The sequence below is a fragment of the Felis catus genome, chromosome B4, assembly GCF_018350175.1.
Source record: "Felis catus isolate Fca126 chromosome B4, F.catus_Fca126_mat1.0, whole genome shotgun sequence".
Lineage (NCBI taxonomy): Eukaryota > Metazoa > Chordata > Mammalia > Carnivora > Felidae > Felis > Felis catus.
This window is the reverse complement of record NC_058374.1, coordinates 56960295-56983325: the sequence shown is the minus strand read 5'-3', so window position 1 is coordinate 56983325 and position 23031 is coordinate 56960295. Positions and strand designations below refer to the sequence as shown.

Below are 23031 nucleotides of genomic sequence, written 5' to 3'. Positions count from 1 at the left end.
AAAATAAATAAACGTTAAAAATTTTTTTTTAAAAAAAGAAAATAAAAGATCATAACCATGACAAGTTATTTAATACTGATATTGAACTATTCCTGTAAATCATACATGCTAGAAAGAATCTTTATTTTTTCAATTTCCCTCATTGACTTTTTTCCCTAATATTAAAAGCATATAGGGGTGCCTGGGTGGCTCAGTCGGTTAGGCGGCCAATTTCGGCTCAGGTCATGATCTCGCAGTCCATGAGTTCGAGCCCCGCGTCGGGCTCTGTGCTGACAGCTCAGAGCCTGGAGCCTGTTTCAGATTCTGTGTCTCCCTCTCTCTCTGACCCTCCCCCGTTCACGCTCTGTCTCTCCCTGTCTCAAAAATAAATAAACGTTAAAAAAAATTTATTAAAAGCATATATATCTTCATTTTTTAAGCTGATGAGAATCTATTGTTATATTTAAATCCCATTGTAGGGTTTCTGGGACTCAGAGAGGATAATTGATTTGTCTAAAATAACATAGCTAATGTATAGAGCATAGTATGGTTAAGATGTGATGTTTCTGGTCCCCAAACCCATTATTTTCTATATGGGTCATTTTCTGTATTTTCAAATATTTCCCATTAATCCCTAGGGTCTTTTGGGATGCTTGGGTGGCTCAGTCGCTTAAGTGTCCAGCTCTTGATTTTGGCTCACATCATGATCTCATGGTCTATGAGACCAAGCCCCTGTTGGGCTCTGTGCTGAGAGTGCAGAACCTACTTGGGATTCTCTCTCTTCCTCTCTATCTGCTCCTCCCCCACTCTCACACATGTGTGCAGTGTGCATACTCTCTCTCCCTCCCTTTCTCTCTCCCAAAGTAAATAAATAAACATTAAAAAAAAATCCCTATGGTCTTTTGCCATTCAGAATATACAGATCTTTGCTGACTACTTCTAATCAAGTCATTGCTCACATCTCTTTAGATATTACTTGGCTTTCCTTGTTGATTCCCACCACTGCCTGGTGTCATGCACAAACAATACAATGTGTTGTTTTCTATGCAAGTCAATTGAAAAAGCCACAGAGCCCAAGACCAGCTGCCAAATTGCCCAAGTGAATATTAGCATATTCATAATAGTTCTTTGAAGGCTGGATTTTAGTATGATTTATTTGATCCCAACAAACTATGTGATCTAAAAGTTTATTTTCTTCTACAGATGAGATATAATTCATTCGGGTCCTCTTTCAACTTAACATAGGATCAGAAGATTTTTCAAGTAGAAACAGACTTTACCTAATGTTTCCCCTTGATATCAGTAAACCTGCATAATTGTCTAAGATTTGATTAGCCAGGTGGGAATCATCTTTCCAAAAGAAATCTAGTTGTTATCCAATTGCTAGCTGTATTCAAGAGAGAAAGCATATAGGTCATCTTGTTTGGTCCTTTTTTATATGCCCTCAAGCCTTTTTATTTGGACTAATTTGTAGTAATTAATATGTTTGCACCCTCTGAGATTACTCAGAGCATTTCAGAATTTTGGCAAGTATTTCTTTAAATGTGTTTATTTTTCTTTTGTTTCTGTTTTGTTTCTGATAGAAAAAAGGTAGGGGAGAGAAGACCAGTGAATCGTGTCAGTTTCAGACCAGCATTTAGATAGTATTGAAGGGCAATAAAGTAAAAGTGTTGTACTGGATATGTGTTCAAGAACACTGATCTTATAGTGGGGCGGTGCGGGAGCTGGGGTGGGGGACATGAGGTGTTCTTATGTACAAATTCTTGAATAATCTGTTTTTTATTGAAACCAATTGGGACTAAGAGTCTAAGTTTGGGAACAATTATCACTTTTGCCAATCAGCATTTTTTTCTGCTTCCCCAAACTCAATTTCTTGAGTTTTACCGTTTTTGGCATCTTCCCATTCATCCCTTTTCTACCTGATATCAAACTGTGCTTGATTTGTTTCAGCTGCCTCTTTTTAGAAAAGATTATAAGGACTTTGGGAATCAAAATATTACCTGTTTGAGTAATATTGGCACATTTGAAAAGAGGCTTTTAAGAACAGAAAGATTTGACCCAAGGAACAGAATTGCAAATCATTGAATTTTAGACATGACAATGCAGAGGGGACAACCAGGGAATGGTGGCATTGGAAGGAACAGGACTAGAGGAATCTTCTCAGTGTACCAACATTTGTGCTTTATAACATTTGGCTGATTCTCTCTCCTCCTGTATACCTGAATAGATTGAATTTAAAATGTTGAGAACTATTCTATTGTTTGTTTTGTTTTGTTTTTTAAAATTATTTATTTATTTATTTATTTACTTATTTATTTATTTATTTGAGACAGAAACAGACAGAGAGTGGGGGGGGGGGGGGGGGGGAGAGAGAGAGAGAGAGAGAGAGAGAGAGAGAGAGAGAGAGAGAGACCCAAGCAGGCTCCACACTGTCAGCACAGAGGCCAATGTGAGAACATGACCTGAACCAAAATCAAGAGTCAGAGACTGAACCAACTGAGCCACCCAGGCACCCCTTTTGAGAACTATTTTTAAATTCAAGTCATTCTTCTGATGTTTCAGTATATGACCTAGACTCCTAGCCACATAATGATTTATATGTATCTCTATACATAAGAGCGGAATATAAACATTTATTTACTATAGGATCAATTTTCATATGGAATTATATGGTAATTATTTACCATATAACCACTGTGTTTTTATATAGTGCTACATATTTACCATATAACCACTTAGGTTTTGTAATATCCCCCTTACCTCAGTTCCTTAAAGTCTTCTGAATTCATTGTCAGTGAGGGTTTTTAAAATGTGCCAGTGTTACCATTTTGATGTACATCCTATTTTAAGGTGTTTTAATTAAAGGCACACCACACATTCTCCAGTTTCTCTAGTCATGTCTGATTTTCCTGTTCACATGTCTGGGAATCGGCTATGCAAAGGGTCACAAAAACAAGACAGTTTACCCTGTTAACTTCCACTCTCTGCCACTGACATGCTCTTGAGAAATATTGTAAATTCCATTTTGGGTAACTAATTAACTAATTTTATTATACTGCATGTTCTAGTGGTAGATGGTTAGAGGTTACTTACTGTAAAAACTGATGGTAACTTTCCTACCCATCATTTGCTAATTTTAGCCTCTTGGTAAGATGGCACAAGGTTCACAGCCCAACATAGAACATTTGAAGTCACTTAACATTTCATCCTGTTTCTACTCCGATTGCCTTCACTTTGCTTTTTCTTCTTAAAAGACTTTGCTTCAGAATGGAAAACTCTGTCTAAAATATGTAGCATTATTACCTTATACACCATTAAATCAAAACCTGAGAGGTGATCCATGCCTAGTACATTCCCCAAAGATAGCACAGTAAAGTCTTCATTGACTGCAGACTATCAGATCATGCTGATGGAATGTGGGTGTTTTTTTTTTTTTTTAATGTAACTGTCTTCTATTTTAATGGCTACATTTACTATGAAGGGTCTGTTTAGCTGGTGTCCTTGACGCCCCTGTTCTCAGCTGAATATATACAGCAGACTCTCTCAGCAAAAGAAATCCAGAACATAGAAATTAGCTGAAAATGCCAATTTCACACATATTGGATCAGGTTCTACATTTTTAAATATATAATTTATCTCAACTTAGTACTATATAATCCTGTAGAACTAGAGTTGATACCAACTATTTTGTTTCCAATTTCCTTGCTGTGTTTTGTACTAATTGACAATTAAAAATATTATTTCTACTAAGTCATGTACAGCCTTTGATGAATAGGAGCTCCAAGGCCACTAACTTGAAAGAATTTTTCTCTAGTATCTATAAATGTAATACTGTGAGAGATGTTGTAGAGATAAAGCATGTACTACATTAAGAATTTGAATACCCTAATGGTTGTTGGTGGGAACATTAGTTGGACCCTTTACCTATAATACAATTGTCTTAAATAGTTGATTATTTATTGTGTCAATAGCTGTTATGCAGTATACGGGTTCATTTGAACAGTTCATGACTGTGTTCCTCAGAAAATGAGGTAAATAATTATAAATAAACCTGACCAAATTTTATGAAATCCAATAGATGCTTTCCTTAAAACTGTTTTGGAACCAAATCATCCTCAGAGCAATGACGGAAAGTGCTAGAAAAGTTGTAAACCTTTCATTGTATGCTTTTTCTTTTCATAAAATCACCCAATTCCTTAATTGGAAGTAGTTTAGTATTTCATGTGGTTTAGATTAAGCATTATATTTTCCTTGACAATAATTTTGTTTGTAATGCCATGTTCTCCATGAATTCAAATCATGCACTGCATGCTTTTAAATGACTTGATGTCTTTGCAGATCTAATTTTGGTGTATTTGTATCTCAAATAATTCGCCAACTCAATATTTTGGCTTAGCAATCCAAATCAAATTGTGGTCCAAGTAGCAGGCACTCACATTGAATGTACAGAGACTTGACAAGCAATTAGCAATGAATATTTAAACGTCTTCATTACCCTTGCATGAGGAATGCAGATGGCATTTAGGGAGATGGCAACCAGAGGGCACTACTGTGAATTATGTTTCTATCAGTTGGTCACCTGACTATTGGAAGACTTTCTCTGGGCCCCATGCCACTCCTATACTTCTACTGTCTGGCTAAAAATAGAGCGTTCCAAATGGTGCAAAACAGGTTGCTTTTCATGAAATTACTCTGCACATTTTACCATTCAGGAAGATTGTCTCCAGGGATCCCAGCATATACCCTTTAGGCATACCAGACCCAAATGCCAAGACTATCTAGGGGATTCTAAGAATCAGAGTTCCTTCAAAAACCCTGCTCATCATTTGCTTCAGTTATCTCAGCAGAATGTGCTGAATGTGCAAAGGTGAATAAATCAATATCCCGTCCCTCCCAGGAGTTAATGTATTATATATGGCCCAAGAAAAAAATGTCTTTGAATAATTATAATTTCCAGACTGAGCTCTCATTATAAATTTCTTTTTTTTTTTTTTTTAAGGAAAAAACAACACTGGAGAGTCTGACTCAGCAACTGGCAGTTAAACAGAATGAAGAAGGAAAATTTAGCCATGCCATGATGGATTTCAATATGAGTGGAGATTCTGATGGTTTGTGAAAATTATTCATATATATACCAATAGTGTGCAGAAGTGTCTATTTAGCGTCAGTTAAAACTACTAAAAAGTATGTAAGACAGCCGCCTAATACCTGATCGTTACAATAAGAGCTCATGTATACTGAACAGTTCCTATGTGCCAAACAATCTGCTGAGTGTTCTGCACAAATCATCTCATTAATTTCTAGCACAACCTGTGAAGTAAATACTATTACAAATAAAGAGATTGGCCCCTGGGAATTTTGAATCATTTTTTCCCCCAACATAACAAGGCTGTAAGTACCAGAGGCAGATCCTGGATTCAAGATGGCACAATTCCATTTATTTTTATTTTTATTTTTTTTAACATTTAATTTATTTTTGAGACAGGGAGAGACAGAGCATGAACAGGGGAGGGTCAGAGAGAGGGAGACACAGAATCCGAAACAGGGTCCAGGCTCTGAGCTGGCAGCACAGAGCCCGACGCGGGGCTCGAACTCACGGACCGTGAGATCATGACCTGAGCCGAAGTTGGATGCTTAACCGACCGAGCCACCCAGGCGCCCCCAAAATGGCACAATTCTAAAGCAAATACTCACAGTCACTGTCTAATCTATCTCTCACTTCCCTATTTCTTTTCAGCAAACTTTTCAGAAATTTGTATCTATCTGCTCATTTTCAAGTTGTCATTTGTAAGATTCTGACCAGAATACAAGGCTCAGTGGACGTCTTCAGGATTTTCTTTCTTTTTTTTTTTTTTCATTTTGAAACACTTCCCTCTTATACTGTCTATTGTACAGTCCAGTGTCATCCCTACCCTTTGTAACCCAACTAGAACGCCAGCTACACAGCCTCATGCTTTCCTCACATGCCTTCTTGTTGTCTGCATCATTTCCGAACATTCTAAAATCCAAAATGACAACTAATGAAATTGATACCCTAATTTTATTTTATTTTATTTTATTTTATTTTATTTTATTTTTAATTTTTTTTTCAACATTTATTTATTTTGGGGACAGAGAGAGACAGAGCATGAACGAGGGAGGGGCAGAGAGAGAGGGAGACACAGAATCGGAAACAGGCTCCAGGCTCTGAGCCATCAGCTCAGAGCCTGACGCGGGGCTCGAACTCACGGACCGCGAGATCGTGACCTGGCTGAAGTCGGACGCTTAACCGACTGCGCCACCCAGGCGCCCCTTGATACCCTAATTTTAATCGCACAGCAAAGAAAGAAAAAGAAGAAAGTGTTATTCCTCTCATCTTGAGCCCCAGCAAGGAACCTCCCTCCAGTGTCAAGTACCAAACATGCATTTTAAGAGCACTGTCCTCAAATGTGTTACTATTGAAGAGGAAGTTCCCTGCATGTAGAAAAGTCTGCACCAGAGCAAACCATTAGGAAGCATACTTTAGGACAGAGGGGATTGCCTTGAATTCCCCAACATACTTAGTTGTCTCCTCTGTACCTTGGCCCCCAATTCTGCTTTTAAGTCCAGTTCTGGACCAGCTACAAAAGTAGCCAAACTTGACCATGTAGCCAGATAATTTTATCAAAACGAATCTTATTCAATTGGATATCCAACAAAAGTCAGTGTTGTCCTAGCCTGTTGGATCCAATCATTTCCTTCTATTTTCCACATCACTTGGTTAAGATAAACCTAGCCTAAGTACATATAAAGAGCTTGTTTAGCTTTGATGAAGTTACACTATGTTCATTTTATTGCTTATGTTGCTGTAAGGTGTAAGAACAAGAAAAAGCAGATGTGCAAATGATCATTTGCTAGTTACAAACCCATTTTAGGAAGATGTTGCCATATATTAGCACTCATTTATGTCAATAAAAAAGACAATGACTGGTAATAAGACATTTCATAAATTTTAAGTTGTATTAGCATGATAAAATATAAGCATAGTAATCAGCATTAAAACATCAACAATTTTGCTGCTGTTATTTGTTAAATTCAGTCATGCTTGTGTATGCAAAATATTTTCCAATCTTCATCAGACCAAAGAGCATACTATGAATGAGAAATAATGAGAAACTCCACCAACAGGTATGCTATGTTTTTGTTTGCTGCTATAGAGGTCTTCAAGTCTGGGTAATTCTGGTTGATTCCTATTCCTTCTAATTGAGAAAAGAAAGGAAGAGGAGTATGAAGAAAGAAGAAAAAAGCAGTGCTCTGATTAATGATACAAGCTCTAGAAATCCCCACATTATTTAAACATTTTATATGCTACCAAAATACATCTCTTCCATATTTTCTAAAGATAACCCTGTAATACTTAGTGTCACAGTTCTGTGTTTTGTTATGCTTCTCCTGATTTTCTTTGCCTAAACTCAAGTATCTCTGGAAGCTGTTTAGTCTGGTGAAACTATTCTATAAAGTCATGCAAAGCCTGGAGGAATGAATGCAGCTCCCAAAATTTCTACCCAGACTCTCAGTCGTGTTTTATTGTCATAAGTCTTGAAGGGAACTTTCAGGGGGTCTCCGGATAACTTTGGATGTTAGGGAGAAAATTCAGGGGAATGAATTTTTTTTTCACCTTAAATATGTGGCTGTAGACTTCTTAAGAAACCACAGTTGTGTACCTGTTCGTTGTTTTTTCCCTACCATTTTCAAATATCTTCTGGGGAGCAGGCTATCATGGATGCATCAGCATCTTTCATGCATTTATCAGCACAAAATTGCAAAGAAATGCCAAACACATTACAGAAGATTATCTATATTGTATTTTCACCCCAAAGTTTTATTTAGCAGCATTTTATTTCTATAACCTCAGAGGAAAAGGGCATGACTACTCTGTGTTCTGACCGTCTTTAGATAGCAGAGACACAACCTCATTTGTAGTCCATTGTTCCAAATGTGCTAGTGTTTCACAATTTTCTGAGGTTCTTCACCCATTTAATATTTACACAGTGCCAGCATGCCTACCAGTATACTCCAACTGTTCTCTTTCCATTTTGCCTCAAAGATCACGTATTCAGGTTTCTCGTGTCCTTTTGAAAGTAAATGGTGAAACAGTCCAGAGTCCATTGAAGAAAAAAAAAAAAGGAAAAATATATTAGAAATGGAATGAAAATGCAGATACAACAATTGCCACTACAGGGCTTAATCAGAAACTTTATAAACAAGCATCTGTGTCAAGAACTGAAAATACTATTAGCAGATATACTTGTTATATTCATATTTAATATACTAGAATAGATATTTCACAGACAAATATTCAATAGTAATGCAAAGAAGAGAATTGCCAAAAGTTTTAACACTAACATGAAGCAATGTTCCCTATTTTTAGGAAGTGCTGGAGTCTCGGAGTCAAGAATTTATAGAGAATCCAGAGGGCGTGGTAGCAATGAACCCCACATAAAGCGTCCAATGAATGCCTTCATGGTGTGGGCTAAAGATGAGCGAAGGAAAATCCTTCAAGCCTTTCCTGACATGCACAACTCCAACATCAGCAAGATATTGGGTAAGAAACTTATTGTTGGTTACATGATGTATGGAATAAATGTACAATTCTGTTTTATGCAGTTGTTGAAAGGTACTGGCTTTGGAGGCCAGGCAGCTCATGTTATCTACTTCTCTAAAAAGAAGCACCATTACTGAGCCTTTTCTTCTGACGACAGAGCACTTCATGTTTGTTGAGAAATGGGCCCAGTTTTTATAGCTAATTTAGTTGTGTACCTCTATATTAACTGTGGTAATATTTTTTCTTCTTTAAAATCTAGAAATTTTTGTACTAAGTTCTTAGTTCTTTTTGTATGAACTACGTAATAATGGTATTGACCATATTCATTCTTTTCCTTTGAACTACAGAATTCTTCATGTGCTGGGAATGGAAGCATAGGTGATGGTTGTTCTGGTACTATCATTGAAAATCAGTTTAGAATGTCAGAGGACACGAGAACATGTGGTGTGTGCAGTTTTTAATTTACACTTTTAGTAGCCTTGAGCCCATTTTCAGCATCATGTAAAAAGGGACTTTCCCTACCATTGCAGCTTTCAACTTAAGAGATAATAAAGTACATATTTGCCTTACATGCATAGACACTAAAGCACACAGAAAATATGGGCGAGAGGTAAGAGTATTATAAAGAGACTTACTGTATACCAGTTCAAGTCCCAGAAAAAGGAACGAAGATTCCATTTTGTGTGTGCTGTTCACTTGACACCATCATCACTGTTATTGTCATCGTCCTCGTCTTCGTCACGCTCGTCTTCCAGATAGCCAGCTACCAGATGAGCTAAGCAAATTTTGACTATTTACTCTCTGACTGCTAGGAGCTAAACAACAAAAACAGAATAGGAATACCTAGCTTGATCAGTAAATTTGGGCTTCAACAAATAAGTGACATTCCTCTGAGTTACTAAAGCTTTACTAAAATCCATAATGCACTTGGAATTACATGTACTTAATGCAGATAAGTGCTCCTTTTGATCCTTTACATTAAGGAACTGGTCATCTAAAAGTGGTTACTAAACATATACATGTGTTTTTATGCTCCCATATTCTCAAATTCTCATGTTACTGGGTGGTAATAGATGCCATCCAGTTCACAGCATGCATTTGTAGTGAGACCAAAACAAACAAACAAAAAACCATCAACCACTTGAACTTATGTCTCAGTTTTCATCTAAAATGATCTTGAGGGGTGCCTGGGTGGCGCAGTCGGTTAAGCATCCGACTTCATCCAGGTCACGATCTCGCGGTCTGGGAGTTCGAGCCCCGCGTCGGGCTCTGGGCTGATGGCTCAGAGCCTGGAGCCTGTTTCTGATTCTGTGTCTCCCTCTCTCTCTACCCTCCCCCGTTCATGCTCTGTCTCTCTCTGTCCCAAAAATAAATAAACGTTGAAAAAAAAAATTTTTGTTAAATAAATAAAAAAAATAAATAAAATGATCTTGAAATCTTTAGATTAATGTCATCTCAAAAGATAAGAGTATGTAAAGCTTGGGGCGCCTGGGTGGCACAGTCGGTTAAGCGTCCGACTTCAGCCAGGTCACAATCTCGCAGTCCGGGAGTTCGAGCCCCGCGTCAGGCTCTGGGCTGATGGCTCAGAGCCTGGAGCCTGTTTCCGATTCTGTGTCTCCCTCTCTCTCTGCCCCTCCCCCGTTCATGCTCTGTCTCTCTCTGTCCCAAAAAAATAAATAAAAACGTTGAAAAAAAATTAAAAAAAAAAGAGTATGTAAAGCTTTAGGTATATAGAAAATGGGAATATTTATGGAGATATATATATATGTATATATGTATATATATATATATATATTCAAAAAATTAAACTGATCAAAAGGAAATGCATATTTTTATGCTGCTACCATCTCTGACCTGTTTTTTCTTTTTATGACCATATTTTACCTTCCATATGAAATTTTCCATTTTTAAAAAATGTATCTGTTCCATTGGGGAAAACTCTAGAAATGAATAAAATATTCCATATTTTAACATATCAGTTATCACAAAATTAGCCCAAAATGTCAAAATGAAAAAATGAACTAAATACTGAGATTATTTAAACTGTCTTTATATCATTCAATTCATGTGTATGAATACTGGAAAATGTTAATCACTGATTCAAACTTTATCCTAAGTATAAGAGAAATATCAGCTTTGATGATGTGAAATACTTTAGAAGATATAGGAAAAGACTTTATGGGAAAGAGGTGGCTAGCTACAAGAGTTTCTTTCTGGTTTGAAGGAAAGAATATTAGGATGACCATATAGTTAAATCACAATAGGTTACATGAAAAAAGAGTGCTGTCTAATTTTGGACTTTTCAATAGAATTGTATTAATTAAAGATATCCAGGAAAAAAAACCACTGAGGTGTTTGGGATCTCAATATTTGGTCTTAGCTTCAAATAAATAAGTGATCTTCAAATATCCACAAGATCATTCTAAGTGGCCCATTTCATATAAAAGTACAAAGAAAGCTTGATGTTTTCCTCTCTACTGATTGTTTTGGATAACAGCCTCCGACAGCATGCCGCTAATTCATTCTGCTTAAAACAGGCGCTTGAGCTGGGTTGACATTTTACGTAGTCTCTGGGGATCCTAGTTGACATTTTAAAGGGCTTCTAAGCATTTTATAATACCCTAAAATCTGGTTTTAATAAGCCATTCTGCTGAAATTGTTAACATAAGGAATCACCTTTTACTGTTTGGCGCTAGATCAGGGGATGGGGGACATCTTTTTCTGATTAGATATACAGTAGTTGGAGTAAAATGTGCAAATTCATTACAGACCCCATGGAGATGACGATGCTACTCAGCTCAAACTCTTCATTTTTATCGCATCGCCAGATTTAGAAAGGAAAAGAGCACTTTCAAGACTTTTATTTTTCTTATTATGAACATCATATTTTTTTTAATTGAAACTTCCTCTTTGTCATCAGGAGAAATACCCAAAAGTCCTTCTCCGTTTTTTGGTTTTTTTTTTTTGTTTTTTTTTTTCATTGTAAAAGGCTAGGCTTTTGCGAAAAAGCGGAGAACTTACTCCCTGTACGTGGTCCGGGGTAAGCAACCAGCCACATCTTAAATCAAGTAGATGTTTCCGTCTCTTTTGGAGATACCTAAAATGCTTTCCTACCATTCACATCCATCGTGTCTCAATGTTTACATCGTAGCTACATACAGTGGATGTTGTACCTGCAAAGCCATTAAAACCAACACCAAACTTGTCATTTAGTTATTCAAAAGTTAGTATTCAAAACTGAAAACTGCAGTAGCCACCAACCAAAACACCATTTGTTCCGCACGGTCATAAAACAGCATAGTTGGCCATTTTACCAACTACAGGCACCACTCTCACTATCTTGATTCTTAATTTTAAGAAGACTTAGAACTATGCTCTGGCCATCTTTTAAAATGTAATTTAGGATTCAGTGATACTTCCGGAGAAATTATATTATCAAGTGTCTAAATATGTTGTGATTCCAGTTCATGCCAGATTTAGAAGCCAGCTTGTCTAAGAATTTACACATCTTTTATTATATATGTATCTGTTTTATCTTTATATAAATATGTATCTTTTATTTATCCTATATATGTGTGTGTGTGTATATATATATATATATATATATATATATATATATCCCTTTTTCCTCTGCATTTCAGACAGATCAACTGTCTTTAAGTTCCTCTAATCCTCCTTCCCACTGCAAGGCCTGACCATTCTATTCTTCCTCCATAGAAAGCTCTCCCTCTCTGATTCCTATAGGAATCATTTCCACAAAGCCTTCCTGACCTACAAAAGATTGACCCAACTCCTTATGTTTTCATAGCTTCCTGTACTTTCTCCGCTTATAATTAAAATAATAATTTTTTTTAATTAGCTGTTTAATGTATTTCTTCTCCACTGGAATATGAGCCTCAGGAAGATAAGGAACAAAATGATTCACCACTGCGTATCCAGTAATTAATACAGCATGGTGCACATAGTAGGAAATCTAAAAAGAGTTCTCACATTCCAGGGTGGGTTACAGTAAGGCATAAACATTCCCTTTCCTTAGAAAACCATATCCTTTTTGAGCTTATGGAACATTTAGACATTGAGAAGTACCATTAGCAATTTCTATTCTAATTGAGGATGCTAGTTACTTGGTTCTGCCTGGTGATAAAGATAGGGGATTTTAGTGTCAACCATCCTTGGTCATTTTTCAGTGTATTTATATAACTATGAAGTGAATTATTTCTGGTAAGCTCACTTTTACACTCCCTGATCTGAGGTTCAAAATTCTGTTATACATACTTGTAAGAAACTTCCCAAAAAGAATTGACCCCGTTCAATGGTATTATAGCTTTACCTGTATTTACATTTGCCCTGAGAATAACATGATGGTTTCAAATACCTCTAGAGAATAGTGTTGGGCAATAAAGAGTTTGAGATTGTAACTACAAATTTAGGATGTGGCCATTGAAACACAAGTTTGAGAAAGGAATGGAAAAATAAACTCTATCATTTGAACTGTAACCTGGATTTCTGTAGTAAATAGAATAAAATCATATTGGCTGTCTAGATTGGAAAAAAATCTGTTTATAAATTTGTGTAACACCTATGTGGATATACCCACCCAGGCAACATCTGTTCTGATAGGAAAAAATTCTAAGGGAAGAGATATTGTCCCTTTTACTCTATTCCTTTAATAAATAAAACAGCCCATATTGAGGACTTTTCTGCATTTGTAGAGAAGAATGGTTCATCAGTGAGCTAGTTGCATTTGAGAAATGGAATTTTGGTTGAGTAATGAACCCATCTTGCTTAGATGAGCTTGGAAGGCAGGTAAAGGCTTCCATGCCTGTAAGTATTTGGTATAGAACCCACAATTCCAGTTATTTTGATCCTTGTGCATTTGAGTAGAGTTGAGCTGATTACTTCCTGATAAACACACTTCATCTACACACAGATTCTCCTCACGTGTTTAATACAAAAAAAAATTATTACTTCTACTTCTTTTACATGCATAGCCATACTAATAGAATCAAATATTTAAATCACGTTTATATTGAGAATTAACATAACTGTTTTTAACTGTTGTTTTCTTTTGTTGTTTTGGGGTTTTTTTGTTGTTGTTGTTGTTGTTTTTTGCAATCCTAGTTGAGTCCAAACCAAAATCAAAAGTGAAAAGACGGAGAACACCAATTTGGCTTGACATTATTAATGCAAACTATATCACGAGAAGTGACATCTTTATATATTATTGAAAGTGATTTATTAAGAGAAAAATCTTACCCCTTACATACTTATTGTAATTCTGACCTCTGCTAAGTCATAGATAGCAGGTGGTTATAGGTATGTAAAAACATACATTGTAGCATACTTTCAATTATATCAAACCTGAGTTTGAGTCACAGATTTGTAATTTAATAATTGTGTGACCTTGGGTGAGTTACTTCGTGTATTTGAACTTCAGTTTTCTCATTTATGGAAATAGGTGTAAATGCTATCTTACAGGATTATGATGAAAGTTAAAAACGTGACAACTTATGTAAAGTTTTTAGCACAGTGTCTATCTAGCACCTGGTAGTTAGCTGGTACATGTTCATTAATATAATTTTTTGTAATTTAAGTTTTAATGAAATGAATTTTTAAATGCAATCATTCATGAAAGCATACTTAAACATTTTGAGAAGAATTATATATGTTAGGAACCCTTGTAGTAAGTAATGCACCCCCACTTAAAAATACTAACTAGATAATTAGCCACAGATAGAAAATATGTAATAAGTTTTTGCATAATTTTTCAGTTCACAGTTGAATTAGATCATGGTCTAATGTGGAAATAAAAGATGTATTCTTAACATTAGCTGTGAGCTTTTAAGTAAATATATACGCTTTTGGCTAAATTGTTCATTCCAGCCAGGAAAAAAATATATATATATATTGGCCAGTGTTTGTACCTTTGGGTACACAGTTTGCTCTACACAGCCACCAACACCCCTGTTCTTGTGAGATCTCACCTCTTGAGTCATAGTTCACTAATCAAACACATTTTTATGTATTTCTGGGCTTTAGCCAACATTTTTATTTTAGATTTATTTTCTTGTCCTTAGCAGCTGTGCAAATTGGAATCCTAACCTTCTTTTCCTCATAGGATCTCGCTGGAAAGCTATGACAAACCTAGAGAAACAGCCATATTATGAGGAGCAAGCCCGTCTCAGCAAACAGCACCTGGAGAAGTACCCTGACTACAAATACAAGCCCAGGCCAAAGCGCACCTGCCTCGTGGATGGCAAAAAGCTGCGCATCGGTGAATACAAGGCAATCATGCGGAATAGGCGGCAGGAAATGCGGCAATACTTCAATGTTGGGTATGGACATTTCCGTCATTTTTTCATGGGGAACACTTCTTGTTATGCGTAATGGGATGTGAACCATATTCGTTGAGCTGTAAAGCAGCATTTGAAAAAGAACTTGACCTCAATGTATTTTCAGAAATTAGCCTGGCCCCCACGTGATCCTGAAAAGAATACATCCATATGAAGCCACCCCGAGTTCCTAGAACAATGGCTGTAGTGTGAGCTTTACTCCCGCTGGCTTGAAGATAAAATATCTGATAGTAAATAATTTTGAAGCTTGTCATTAACAACTTAGAAGTATTATCAGTTCTTTTCTTTGTTGGTTTTCATTACTTCCAAGGCTTCCCATTGACAAATTCTGCAACATCTTTGTTAAGGAAATACAACATAAAAATGATTCCAAAAGAAACACTCACTTTTGAATATGGGGGGATTTCTGGGCTATCAAGGCACGTATGTGGCCTTTGTAGATCACACAAAGTGGGGATTCTATTTAGGGCACCACAGGGTTGTGAATGGGAAAGCTGTCTTCCGAACTAAGAGTGTAGTTCTCAAGAGGTTTTACCCTGCCTCCTATGGCAAGGCTGTCTACAGTATCATATTAGGCTAACTGCAACATCATTGCTTCTGCAGAATTTTCTCAGAAAGCACAGAGATAAAGTTGCTTATATCTGGAACATAAGTTAGTAAGATCCCAACAGCTGCTTATAATAATAAATACCGTTCTGAAATGGCTGGAAGATACCTTAGAAAAAGACTTATAAAGTCTGCTCTATCCTGTTCCCTTGAAAGAGTCTGCCTGCTCTGTCCATTGGCCCATGATTTATATCCCGACGCGCGACTCTTCTCAAAGCCAAGCATGAAACCCAACACTTGCTGAGGAAATAGTAAACATATGAATGAATGAAAGAAGGCAGAAATGAACATTATCTATTAATCTCTTCCCACTAAGACCAGCTACATAATTTGAGGAGCTCCCAGCAAAATGAAAATGTGTGGGGTTCCTATTAAAAAGTTAAGAATTTCAAGACTGTGGCAACAACTTTAAAGCAAGCATAGGATCTTTCATAGCCCAGGGCCCTTTCCAGCTGCAGAGCTGTGCACCCACGAGGCTGACCCTGCTTCCTGTCCCCCCAGCTACTGCAGGGACCAAGTGGACAATGTGATACTGTTCAGTTCCGGTGAGTTCCAAGCAGTCCAGTTTTATTTTGAGAGCTCTCATATTTTAGGGTTTTTTTTTCCCCATTAAAATTGAATTATCTTTATTTCTAAAAAGCTGAGCGTTATAGTAAAGGAAAACTGAACTTGGGGTCAAGGACTGAGGTTCTTCTGCTTAATCTTTCTACACCTCAGGTTTTTTGCATAAGGGAACATAGGAATAAAAATTATTTTGAGGATCAGGTGGGTAACCCATGTAAATGCCTATAAAGCATGACACACAAGTAAGTTATTGCAATCACAGTAGGATACCGTTTTTAGATGTTGGGCAATAGATGAAAATCAGTAGTTTAGAACTGGACAAGCTGAGCAGATTCATTATACAGTAAAGCCTGCTCTGACTATCCCTTCACCCACAGTGTATTTTTGGGAATTCCTCTCTGACAGGCAACAAGCACAGATCCCCATCGCCACTGCTGGTGTGGTATACCCTGGAGCCATCGCCATGGCTGGAATGCCCTCCCCTCACCTGCCCTCGGAGCACTCAAGCGTGTCTAGCAGCCCCGAGCCTGGGATGCCCGTTATCCAGAGCACTTATGGTGTGAAAGGAGAGGAGCCACATATCAAAGAAGAGATACAGGCTGAGGACATCAACGGAGAAATTTATGATGAGTTCGATGAGGAAGAAGATGATCCAGATGTAGATTATGGGAGTGACAGTGAAAACCATATTGCAGGACAAGCCAACTGATAAGGGTCAAAAAATGGTTGTGACCTTAGGACTTAAAGAAGCCCTAGCTGGTTCATCCTTACCAGTGGCCAAGCACATTAACTTTCTCATACACTGACTGTTACTTTAACTGTTAGTCTTAAATAGTTGGGACATCAGCTGACTAATAGACCTCAGCCTCAAAAGGCTTGGAAAGGAAAAAAAAAAAATACAAGCAAACAACAATATCAACAACAAGAGATTGAAATAAGCTATGGGTAAAATAATGCCAGTAATTCAGCTGCTACATCCAAGCACTGAAGTCTTACCCGTCAACTTTTTTTTTTTTTAATAAACTTTATGGCTGTTTGTTCTACAATGTTCTAGAAATTCTCACTCAGGTACACAGTGCCAACAAGTGGCTTGTGAATGTGTTTTGTTGTTTTGTGCTACAATTTTTAAAAAGAAATAAGTTTTGTTTTGTTTTTTGGGGCTTCTGGGTTTTTTCCTTTTCCTTTCCTTTCCTTTTTTTTTCCTTTTTTTTCTTTTCTTTTTTTTTTTTTTGTAATGCACCTGACAGAAAAAAAGAAAGATGAATTTCTCTTTACTTCTCTCCACCTTCTCCATCTCTATACTTTAAAGATGGAAGTCTGTGCATGGGGGGGAAGAGGGAAAAAGAGCCTGTTTTTAACTTCCTTGCTATCCACCACAAAATAAGCAATTATTTTCTTCAGAGGACTTTCTTTGTCTATTGCACACCACACTACATCTTTGAGCAAGTGCCAAATTTGTACTGAAGTGTTGACCCAGTTCCTTTTTTTTCCTTTCCTTTTTCCTGTTCCTTCTTAAGTTAGGACAGTGTTATATCTTAGACAATCCCTTGGAAAACCTGAAATACCAGCAGCTGGTGAGATTTGACTTTTTTTTTTTTTTAATGGAAACTGTAGGTGCTGTTCTCAGGTGAAAAGAGAGAGAGAGAGAGAGAGACATAAGAAATTTAGAGAAAAAAATATTTTCTGATCTTGGATTTTTGTGTGTATGTATGTGTGTGATTATGGTACTAATAGGAATAACATTGAACCATTGTGAGTTAAACCCACATCTGGGGATGAAATCCCACATCCTCCTAAGTGACTGGTCTGGAAGCAACCTTGACCTTGACTTTGCACTTCAAATGACAACCAAGATAGGGCTCAGAAATTATATTTTTAAATTTCTAATATGATTATTGGATGGATTGGGCGGCCCTGTGTAATAGAGGTGTGCACGTATAACATGGAAGCTACTAGCAAACTGTTCCCAGATGTCCCTTCTTCCTGATCAGTTGGTTCCACTAATGTTTGCTACTTAATGATTTCTGTTTGTTTTTCCTATTGATAACTTCGAGCAAAACAATCATTGTTTTCCTTGAATATATTTGGCCATTTTCCAGGAACACAGAATTAGCTTATTTCTTCAACATTCCATCCTTTCCTGATCAGGAAATGGAACTGATGATTTTATAAGGTATTTTTCATCTCTCCATGAAATGAGGCGGAGGCCATTTGCATTTCACAATTGTGGGCCATGTGCATCCCATACCATAAAGAGCAGGATTTGATTAAAAGTCATTGCAGCCCAACAAAATGGAGCCGGGCTGAACCTAGTGAGCGTCGCTACGACTCTTCACTCGCTGTAAGAGGAATCCACTGAAGGCCAATTTTTGGTTCCAGCAGAGTATGTGCATAGAGCGACAACTGATGGTGACAGAACCGCTTGTTTAGATTTTGCCAACCAAATGCCACGACAGTTATAGGGCTTGTACAAATGAACGCAAAATCGTTTAAAGTCAATTGCCATTATTTGTGCTGAGGCATCAGACAGTAAATACTCCAACCAGGAGCTTGGATGTGCTATGGTTTTCACTCCAGTCATCATTTTGCTATCTCACCCCTCAAACCTGACCCAAAAGTTTGATTTTTACATATAAATAAGAAAAAGAATCCTTTTTATTTTTCTCTCTCTCAAAAGACTTGCTCTGGGGTTTTGCTTGGAGGAGCTGATCATATCTTGCATGTCAGAGATTTTGTTTTGTTTTTCTGTTTGTTTTTGATGACTGTATTTTCATTTGAACTGCCTCTTTTTGCTAGTGTTGTAATGATGATGATGATAAAATAATAATAATAATAATAGTAATAATAATAATAATGGTCAGCTGTTCCCAGATTAGTAAGTTATGTATAATTTATTTCTCCCTCTCTATTTTATTCTCCTCTGATTTGGAAGTACAGCCAATAAGCTGTTAGATATTTAAAACAAATTCCCATCTTCCAACTCATTTATATATATATATTTATACACACACACACACACACACACACACACATTCACCCACACAATTTTACTTCTCCTTCAGTACATTTTCTCCTTTTTAAAAATTTGGCCCCAACAACGTCAAGTTCTGGTGTTTCATACAAAGGAGTGAATAGGAGGGTCATGTTCAATCTTAATTAACTTATGCTCTCATCACTCATTTTAGTTATGTAATTGCCACAGTCATCTAGAGCCATTTTTTTTTTGTTTTTGTTTGTTGTTTTTAAGCACTCTGGATAAGAAAAAAATAGACACTCGTTTTATATCGTTATTATGTACAATGTGAAAACAGATTTTTAAAAATTTGTTCTTCGTCTTTGTTAACAAATTCTTATGTGGGTTCACCTCTCACGTTTGCTGGATACTTATTTTACACCACGTTATAAAGATGCTTTGTTTTCATTTCATTTCTTTGGGCTACAAGAATACTTTGTTTTAGCTCCAGGTAGATGCCACTGAGGGCAATCACAGCTGAAACCAATTCTAACACACTTACCAGTGAGTTGACAAAACACTTCTGTGTGGTCTTTTTTTGTTCGTTTTTTATTCTGTTTTATTTGAAGGGGAAAATGAAATTGTTAATGGTGACCTTTAACTGCTGAAATTCAGAAGTTAATTTTATTTAGTTAGGTTTATGTCAGAGAGACTACACCATGGTGGACTAAAACAGGAAGTCCAGAGCCTTGTGTTCTGTTCTCTTGTTCTGACATAGGATTCGCTGGCTGTCGCAATTTCTTTGCCTTGGTTTTCCCCAAAAGAAAACGAAAAAAAATTATGTTGATGTTTAAAGTGCTTTGATGTCCTTTGATAAAAGGTGCTATGAATAGCAACTTACTGTGTTAACACATTGCCTTTTTGGCATTTGATTGGTTTATCATTTTTATAAAGGATCCTAAAACCTTGTATTCTTTTTCTGTGCCCCATGATGATCAAAAAAGCTAAAGTTGAGGAAATGAGAGGAAGATCAAACTGAAATGAAGCTAACATTTCCCTCCTCTATCCTTTCCTACCTCCCCGTTCATATATCCCCTCTCATTCTCCCTCTGTCTTGCTCCCTTTCTCTCTCCCTCTCTCTCACACACACAAACGCATACACACGTGCATACACACACACACACGCACACATGCACACACTCACCCCAGTACTGAGGAATAATCTTGCCTGAATTCTGATTTATGGCTATTGTGATCAATTCATCTAAAAACAGTCATGTTTTAAAATGAATCTAAGAGAATATCACTGGAGAAAATAGGTTCAAGTTGCTCATTTACAAGATACTCCTAATTTGGCTGGTTACTTGGATAAAATACAAATACTTTGGCTTGGCAATTGGATAAAATACAAAACTGTTCTTCAGTACATGTGTACCTAAATTACTTAAGTCAATTTTTTACATTTATTTGGCATCTGCATTTAAAAGTTAACCATATATAAAATCCCTCCCAAAGATCATAACTATTATTGAAACCAAACCCTCTTATAAGGAACAAATATAAAAGAGTTGTCTTTGATGAAATTATTTCATAGATTTGATTTTGGAGTAGACTTTTACCTTAATTCATTTAAAGAAAGTTATCTTTAACTATTTTGTGGTCCCAATTTCAGATATTTTCTTAATCCAGAAGTTGTTACTGTTTCCAGAAGAAATCTCTTATATCACATTTAAAACATCAAAAGTAATTACATTTTCATTCATTCTAATGGGTAAATTATTGAATTGTAATAAACAACTGTATATTTGCAAACAGGTTTATAAAATATTTGTCTATCAAGTTAATAGTAAAATAAAAATTATGGGGTCTGCAAGGAAAATTATGAAGCCCACTTAAAGTGGTTCAGATATCTCTTTGTCGTATAGGGCATAAGTTTTTGTTTAGACAGGCTTTTACAGTATTTAATTTTAAAGTTTCCTATAACTATCAGTTTCCCAAGTTGAAGATGATGTTGTGTTAAGTTTTCTACTGATTGATTCCTGTTCTCCCCAGTGTGTCTGTCACTGGTTCACTAAAACAGTATTTATACAGCTCCACTGGCTCTAAAGCTCTTAGTCCGTCTAACATTTTGGATTTTATGAGTAAAAATGGGGAAAAAAAGTAGAAAAGAGACAATCAAATGCCTGGAGCTTAAAACAAAGTATGTGCAACCTACCATCTCACTTGAAATTTAATAAAATAAATAATTATGTAAATATAACATAGAGTTATAGATTTATATTTTGTTCATAACACATAGTGTAATATAAGTTGTATATTTTCATGTTTTTGGTTTTATGTTACCATTCATGCCACAATAAAAACAGGAGTTTATGTACTCTTAAAAAAAAAAGATGTGGGTTGCCACCAACCTGTTTTTTTTGTTTGTTTTTTGTTTTTTTGTTTTTGCATTCTCTTTTTTTCAGTATTACTGCCATGCAAGGCACCAATAAAAACAGCAAATGTGTTCTTTACCTATTATACTGTGTTTCTTTTCACAATTCTTGTTATGAGGGTACAATCTTTAATTATGAAAAGAGTAAAAGTATGGAAAGCCATTTAGTTTTCAGTATAAATTACCCCCACTTCCTGAAGTTGACTTTGAACTGAGAGCTCAGGGTTTAGTCCTTCATGGTGGGCATTGCAAGAAGGACCCCTGGACCTTTTTATAAGGCATCCCTTCCTAGCTTCACAGTAAGGTCAAAAGCTATAGCTCTCATAGGTAATGGAGTCTAATACTCTTTAAAATCCTACAGCCTGAAGGATTTTTAATGTTCTTCTCCTAAGCTTGACACTATCATTGGGGCAGGGTTTCTACACTTTAGAATTCTATTTTATCCTGTGTGTATAGAAAGCATACACATTTTAGGTTATGAAATTGCTAAGAACTAGAAATAATTTTCACCTTGCTGGTATCTAATTTAGGATGATGGGTGTTTCTAAATTGTTCAACACTCTTAAGTTAGCTTCTGGATTCTACCTTCAATTTTTAAAGCAAATGTTAAAAAAGAGAAGCCACCATTTTTGCTGGTCTTTCTCACCATATGATGTTTTTCTATCTTGATAGTTCTATGTGTAAGAGGTTCCTGCAGGGGCTTTTGTTTGTTTCCTTGGTTGCTTGCTTGGTTTTTAAATAAGTATCAAGATGCTAGGTCAGATAGCATGTGGTCCAAATAAATATAAAGTAAGTATATAAAGAGGATATAGTCTACTAACACTTTGCCCATTGTGTCCCTTAACAGAAGTATTTTACAAAGTCTGGTCCATGGACCACCTGCTTCAGAATTAACTGTTAAAAATGTAGGTTCCTGGGCCCAACTCCAGATGTAGTCAATCAGAATCTCTAGGGATAGAGATAAAGCTGTTGCTATTTAACAGCTCCAAATAATCTTGCTGCACACGCTGGTATTTCAAAACAACCAGGAGGTGGGGCTGTTTTCCTCTCCTATTGACTTTCTTTTCATGTCCAATTTTGCAGATCCTGTGCCCTACCATACTTTAACCTTAAGCCTCTGTGAAAACCTTGAAGCTTAGGGTCAGAAGGAGGCAAGAGTTTGGAAAAAGCTCTCGATCTGTCACTTGGTAGATTGTTTTTGATCCACCAGTACCCCAGTACCATGCTTGTGTGTGTGTTATCCTTGTTTCTCTGCTCTGGGATTGTTCATGGGCAAAGCAGGAGGCTTCAGAGACTCCAAGCGAGTGCAACACTGAAAATATAACTGAAACACACAAAGCTACGCCCACTTAGTATTTGCAAAATGAACTGAGGTTATTTGAAAGGAAAATATCCATTGTAGAAGTGAAGAGATAAACATCCCATGCAGTGTTTATTATAATAGACCACCTATGGCTACACTGGTCATAGTCTCATACTGTTACTTCAAAAAACAGCATTATCAGGATATGCTAACTGTATGTGGGCAGGGAAAATCTTGTCTGGTTATGAAACCTGATCACTCAAGGTGTTAAGTCCC

At 36.5% G+C, this 23031-nt stretch overlaps 1 protein-coding gene across 39 annotated transcripts in view; it reads left to right on the top strand.

Moving 5' to 3' along the window:
* Positions 1–21535, top strand: part of SOX5 (SRY-box transcription factor 5) — a 1017940-nt gene extending 996405 nt beyond the window's left edge. For all 39 annotated transcript variants that reach the window (XM_045062619.1, XM_045062611.1, XM_045062623.1 and 36 more), the window contains 4 exons: positions 4979–5087; positions 8369–8542; positions 14661–14877; positions 16471–21535. In XM_045062619.1, the coding sequence (XP_044918554.1) occupies positions 4979–5087; positions 8369–8542; positions 14661–14877; positions 16471–16774 (804 nt within the window). In that variant the 3' untranslated portion in view covers positions 16775–21535. The remainder of the gene's footprint in view (positions 1–4978; positions 5088–8368; positions 8543–14660; positions 14878–16470) is intronic.
* Positions 21536–23031: the final 1496 nt, after the last annotated feature.